Here is a 7,328-nt window from a genome sequence, read left to right as displayed (position 1 = left end):
GAATCGAACTTGGGACCTCCAGAACGGTAGCCGAGCGTGCTGACCATTACACTACGGAGGCGGATTAATGATAATATCATGTCTTAAACTGTTATATTGAAAATAAAAGTTTTTTATTTCATTTAAATTTTCACACATTTTGATTTACACGTCTCCTATTTTTCCCGGCACCGATTTCTAAGTTTGAGAAAGAAAAAAACAATATTCCCTACTGATGTAAAATAATAAAATCGTCTTTATCGTGACAGACGTTTATTTTAAAAGAGTTATTTTATCTCTTTTAAATCACGCGTTATCTCTTTTTTCTTATCTATCGAACCGTTGTCAATATAAAACCATATCAATTACTTGTTTTCATTAGTGCCGTGCTATTTTTTCTAGAATCACAACGTCAACAAAATCCCTTTATTCTTTAAGATACAAAATGTAAACAATTTCAAAATTGACATTTTTAGTATTGTTAAACAACCGTGGTTTAAAGCATGAATATGTAGAATGGTTTTTTATCCCTTTTATTAATATTTCTACAATTATGGTGTTTTATAATAACTGTTGAAATTTTATTGTATTGAATCCTAAATTTCGGTGTACGAGGATGGACTGTACTTGAAAAAAAAGTAGCTAAGAAGTGAATAAAATGGTTCCAATGAAACGTGAAACAACCCTTGTCCCCCCGGATGGTGGATGGGGTTGGATGGTGGTATTTGGTACTGCAGTGACAAATGTAAGTACTTTATTTACCTTGCACATGTACCATATTTTATTGTTAAATTTAAAATTAACCAATAACATATGAGATTAACTAACTAACTAACTAACCATCACGCCGCTTCCCCGCAGGGGTAGGCAGAGAGAATAGAACGCCACACCACTCTGTCTTTGCAAACATTCTTCGCCTCTTCCACGTTCATGCATCTCCTCATACATACCCGCCGATTGTTACAACTCCTAACCTGACCACTTTCAAGTATTTGGCATACCTGATCGTGCCATGTTTATCTCGGTCTTCCTCTACTCCTTTCTTCACTTACATTCGCCTCATAAATTTGTTTGACCGTTCTTTCCTCACTCATTCGTTCTACATGTCCAAACCATCTCAACACACCTTTCTTAATTTTATCGATAATGCTTATCTCAGCTTTGCATTCCTTCCTTATTTCACTATTCGCACATCTATCATACATCGTTTATTCGCACATCTATCAAACATCGTTTCGCACATCTATCATACATCATAAATGAAATTTATGCGTTTATTCGCACATTTATCATACATCATTTATGAAATTCTAATTTCATATTACCTATAATAGGTTTTTTATTTAAAATTCCAACCTTGAAATTATAATTATAAACAAAGGTTTTAAAAAAATGTTATCCAAACACTCTTTTCAATTGGTGGTGTTATGAGAAACGAGAGAAATATGGGTTTACAATGTAATTAATACATGTTTGTTTTGAACTCACCGTTTATTTTGAAGAGCCTCTTGACTGTACAGTAAGTACAAGCACCTAATCTTGGATTAGTGTTGGGAAAAATTGTATAAAAATCAGTAAAATATTCGGAGCATGTTAATTGTATTAAAAATCGAAACGTGCCGATGTCTCTATTGTTTTAAAGGCGTCCTAGAGAGATCCATTTGATCCTCTGTGACTGTACTTGAGAAATATTATTTTCTAGAATCCAGATGATTAAAAAATTCATGAAATAAAATACTTTTGCAATTTTCGTCGTTGTTGAATTCTATATCGTTTTATGAACATTCTAGTTTCTATGGAAATCATTTCTACTATTAAATAAAATAGATACTATTTTGAAAAACAAAAAAAAAACAAAACTAAGATTTCGTGAAAACAAAATTTCCCGCCAAATTATCGATTACGAAAGCATGGATTAATTTTTCAAAAAAAATAAAATCTAAAAAAGGTATATTTTATATAAATTATCAGACTTGTTCGATAGTTTTGATGAATTTTTTTGAATTATTAAAATATTTCGATAAATTGCATCAACCAAACCGATTGGCATAATAGCTATACGTGCATATCGCGGTCACTCTCATTCATTGAATGTCTCTTTCACACGCGTACCTCACAATATTTTTGTTATTGCTCTCTCTTTCTCTTTTGGAGGTAATTTAGCTGTAATATATTGGTAATTTAACACTGTTTTGAATCAGATACATATATCTTAAATAATGATATTTGAGCTTTTGATCTCCATAGAAAATAACAAAAAAAATAGGTCACGGATAACATATATTATATTGTACATATGTACATACTCTTATGTACATTGTATCCTCGATCGGATATTTATATCTCACACTAGGTATAAATAATGACGGTCATTAAAGTGCAGATAAAATTATTTAAAATGATTAAAGATGAATATTTTCTTTGTGAAAGATAACACTTTTTAAGGTTATCATTATTTTTAATAGGTCAGTAGAATAAAAGCGCATTCTTGTTTAATAGTCAATAAATACAATATCGTAAAAAAACACGGGATTTAATTTTTATTTACAGTGAGAACGGAATTGTATTTAAAGTTTTATTTTCAGTTAAAAGTCGTCGATTTTAGAAAATTTTGCAAATAATCCATAATAGTTTACGTACAATATGGGCGTTAGTGCACTACACGGAATTGTATGGATTTCGAAGCATTAATTTGATAGAGGTTTCAGGTGAAAAATATATTTTTTGACCATTATGACAACGTAAATATATAAGTTTAAACAAAATTAATTTAAAATAAAAACATTTTCTTTCGCAAACAATTGAAAAAATTATGTCTGCCAATTAGTTGGGAAAGTACTGAAACGTAAAAACTTTAATTATTTTTACACACAACAATATAAAGTTAAATAAACCGAAATTTATAAATGAGAGACCTCGCACGTTTGTTCAGTATTTGTTTAAAACTTTTTTTTAGATATTCAACCAATCACTGTTGTCACTTTTCGGACTTTTATTCGGAGATAAGTTAATTGAAATGGGTCAAGGAACTGTCGGCGCAACATGGGTGGCTAATATAATGCTGCTCGTGTACAACTTCTCCGGATTGGTGTCAGGACCTGCGCTGAAGAATTACTCAGCTAGGTCAGTGACCATAATAGGAAGCATCCTTGCTGGAGGCGGCATGATAGCTGCTAGTTTCTCCACTGAAGTCTGGCATTTAGTTGTCACCTACAGCGTTTTTACTGGTAAGATAATTATTATTATTCATTCTCACCCATTTTTGCGCTCCAAATGGAGCAAATGACCACTTTGCCCCACTTAAGGAGCACATGGAGCACTACAAGTAGTGGTCATATGCTCCATTTAGAGTAATAAAGGATAAGTCTTGTTATACATGATTAAAATAGAGAAGGGCATTGGTACCATGAACCAATCTAAGATACAAAATACCGAACCCTATTCGAGTGAACTGAAGGTCTGTAGACGAGAGTCAACAGTCCGGCTTCTCCTGAGGAATTTAACGTGGTTTCTTTCCATCACTGAGCATCCATCCTGCTCCTAAAACAGATAAAAATATATTTTGTTTATTAGAAGAAATAAAAATTCACTTAGTTACCATTTTAAGCAAACAACATAATAAGCAAGACAAATAACAAATGCAATTCTCATCTAGAAGAAAGTCATTCTGTTACGTGTCATTTTCTTAGCTTAGCTTACTCTTAGATCATTCCAGCATCCCAAAATTTCACTGAGTAAAGTTGACGGAAGGTCGTCACTGTGCTTTCGGGATTAGAACAAGAGACACGAGAAATGAGTATTAATCTTCTCAAACGGCATTATCACAATGTGCTCCGACCATATCTACCATATATTATCTTTTTAAGTATGATCCAAAATGGTTGGCTGCTGCGTTCTTCTCTCATACATCCACATTCCTGACGAAGTCACACTGTCTTACACTTAGTATTTGATTCAGGTAACTATTTTCGAAGAGGGCGGAAGGCGAATATCTGGCGCCTAGTAACGAAATCCCTCTAGCTAAGGGAAGGAATATATCACTACATAAAAAACGGGGTGAGCCACCCTTTAGCCTAGGCTACAAAAGAGCAGGATTAATCACCCAGTCTCTTTAAATCTCTTGATTACGATATCACCCTACCACTATTTAGTTTGGCTCAAAAATATTAGTCATAAAATAATCTCCGAAAATAATGAGTCATTAAATGTTACTTTCAAAACAACAAGTCTCCGGTATTAAAGATAATTTGACTATTTTTACGAGTACTACGGTTTGGGAAATGTTGACAATGAATGATTATTCTACTCATTGAATAAATGTATCACGTATCTCATTTTACATTTCAGGTGTCAAATTATGTCAATTTACCGGTTTAAGACGAAATTTTGATATATTGGCGATGGTTATCACATGTGATTTATTGATTAAATACCATCACATACTTATAAGTGCTACGTGGTAGATACAAAATAAAAGATTAATAGAAATTATCGTGTATGGCTCACTATTTTACAGATATATAATACATACGAAATAAAAATATCATTTCATATATTTTATTTAAAAAAAACTAAACCCAAAAAATATTTTCACTAATTGACCAGCAGTCACTTTGTGGTTAATTTTATCCATTTGTAATAAATGTTTTACTTAGTAAATATCACTACTTCTTCAAATCTACTGCGACACGTTTTTCGATGCATTACGAAGGTATTTACTAAGTAAAACATAAATTAAGAATCAATAAATATTGACAAATTGCAATTTGTACAGCAAATACATATAATATTTCTGTAAACTAACTTACTAACTTAGCATTACGCCGCTTCTTCGAAAGGCTAGGCAGAGAAAATAGAATGCCACACCATTCTGCCTTTGCAAACAATCTTTGCCTCATCCATATTCATGCATCTCCTCATACATACCTCTCAATTATTCCTATTTCTGACCTGACTACTTTCAAGCCCTTAAATACTTAATCATTCAAAGTTGATTTCTGAAGTTTTTTTTATTATAAGCGTTATATAAAAAATGCTGAATGTAATAAGAAAAAAATATTTGAGTTAAATTTTTTATATCAAATTTTGAAATCAAACAATGGAAAGGTTTCCCTCTCCTGCCACCTCTTTAATAAATTTATAAATTGCATTTCTTATTCAATTTAATAAATATGTAGTTGTTTTTTTTATCCAGAAATTCTCAAATAATATTTTTCAAGCATGGCTCTGAAAACTGTAATTGAAATGAATTTCAGGATTGGGAATCGGTTTAATTCAACCCTCAACGTTTGTCGCTGTCAACTCTTACTTCAGGGCGAAGCGAGGGAGGGCTGTTGGTACATCCATGGCTGGAACAGGGGTAGGACAGATGCTGATGCCTCAACTCGTACGCTACCTGCTGGATAACTATGGTTTTCAAGGAACAGCCATGCTATTGGGAGCACTGGCGTTTAACGGGGTAAACTTATGTCTGGATATAATATATAAAAGATAACTATCTTTTAGCAATATTTTAGGTAGTAAGTGCATTGAAAAAACCCAAATGAGAGCAGTCTAGAAAAAAAAATAGGAGGCCAACATCCAGCAGTACAGAGACGGCTGACAAAGAAGAAGAAGACGAGGAAGAAGAAGAATTATTATCTACTCATTTTATTTTATTTTATTTATCTCTTTAGAGAGAATAACTTACACCGAAGATTTTTAAACTAGAGACAACATAATTATAAGTTTAACAAATTTAAACTAGAGACATCTGCAAGCATTGCATTGCACCATTCTGTTTGTATTTTAAGAATGTGATCAGGTATGCACCATACTAACGTATTTTAAAGTAAGATATTAAAATTGTTCTACTTCTTCTGCTTTGTGTAGGCCTCTTGGCCTGTTTCTAAGAGGGATTAGTCTCCAGTGATGTTCTGTGCTATAAATCCATCTCTTTGGTGGTCTACCCGGGAGTAGTCAACCTTAGGGTTAGGTTAGGGTCCTACAATATTTTTTTTTTTTAAATTCAATAACATGTAAGCGTCATAGAAAATATCCCTGTAATAAAAAATCTCAAAGGATTATGACTGGCATAAAAATTATACTGAGATTTTAATTCAACAAATATCATCTCAATTAATGAAAAGAAAAGCAAACATTTTGTATTTTGCACAATAGAATTAGATAAAGACGTAAAAAGGTAATATAAAATTCTCTTTCATCTCAAATTTTCACCCCTCGCGGTGTTAAGTAACGTTAATTCACTTCTAACGATTGAATTCCGGGGCCAGGCAACCGTCATGATTCTAGGTACAATTGCTTTAGTTGGGGCAACTTTAACTGAAATAAAATTCTAGACCCGTTCACACCCCACACCACCTTCCTACGTATTACCTGTTGTACCGATACGACTTTCCGTACAGGGTGATATAGGGCACTTGCTTTTAATGGACCAAGTTTAACGGGGGAAAAATACTAGAATTCTTACTTACGGCGTTATTGCATTTAGTAATAACTGCACGTTTAGTTGTTAATACTTCGTAGAGGTATAGGGTGATAAATCAATCAAATGACTATATTATTTAGCCGATATGGAAACCATATTCAATTTCCGATTTTATCATCCTAACATGCTATCAATCATACCCTACATACCACAAACATGAGTTGTCTAAATAACTAATGTCCGCCTCCGTGGTGTAATGGTTAGCGTGTTTAGCTACTGTGCTAGAAGTTTCGGGTTCGATTCCCTGGGGAGAATGAAAATAAATTTCAGTGATTTTTCACTCTAATATTTATTCAATATTACCCTCGACCTTGCCTTCAAATAAGTGTCGATCAAGATAACACTGCGTCAATACGATGCAGTGCTCTATGCACCATCGGTTGCGGATAAGTGTTTGGAGCAGATTATGTTTGCAACGTACTCATACCCTATATTGAACATATGAGATGTCTAAATAACAATTTTTTTCCGATTTCACTGAACACAAATCAAATCATAATAATTTTTTTAATTTTGAAAATGGTAAAAAAATATTGCGTTATAATAACAAAGTAAACTCAATACATAATTTTGCCGTTTTGGAAATAAAAAAAAAAACAGACTTTCATATTCTTCTTCATCTATGTTGAGATGTCAAAAATATTTTGTGTAGTTGTATGTGAATGGTTTGCATGCTGGCTAGTGAATGTTCTGACGAAGAGACGCATACGTCTCGAAACCGGTAGACTAAATTCTTGGCGAGTAATCATTAACTAACATTATTGAATAAAAACGGGATAAGTAAATAAAAATAGAAATGTTCATATCAAATTGACTATATAATATGAAGTAAAAACAACATAAGTTGCTCATTATCGTATGA

General features: G+C 32.7%; 1 protein-coding gene across 1 annotated transcript; it reads left to right on the top strand.

Moving 5' to 3' along the window:
* Positions 1-637: 637 nt before the first annotated feature.
* Positions 638-5,437, top strand: LOC148300512 (monocarboxylate transporter 13-like; the record flags this gene model as incomplete). The annotated part of the gene is made up of 3 exons (XM_088274666.1): positions 638-724; positions 2,936-3,206; positions 5,235-5,437. Coding segments are annotated over exons 1-3 (561 nt in total), but the record flags the coding sequence as incomplete, so codon positions are not given.
* Positions 5,438-7,328: the final 1,891 nt, after the last annotated feature.

This window comes from Brachycentrus maculatus, unplaced genomic scaffold, assembly GCF_059751285.1.
Source record: "Brachycentrus maculatus isolate JH-2025_06_01 unplaced genomic scaffold, ASM5975128v1 h1tg000703l, whole genome shotgun sequence".
Classification (NCBI taxonomy): Eukaryota; Metazoa; Arthropoda; class Insecta; order Trichoptera; family Brachycentridae; genus Brachycentrus; species Brachycentrus maculatus.
This window is presented reverse-complemented; position numbering and strand designations above follow the sequence as displayed.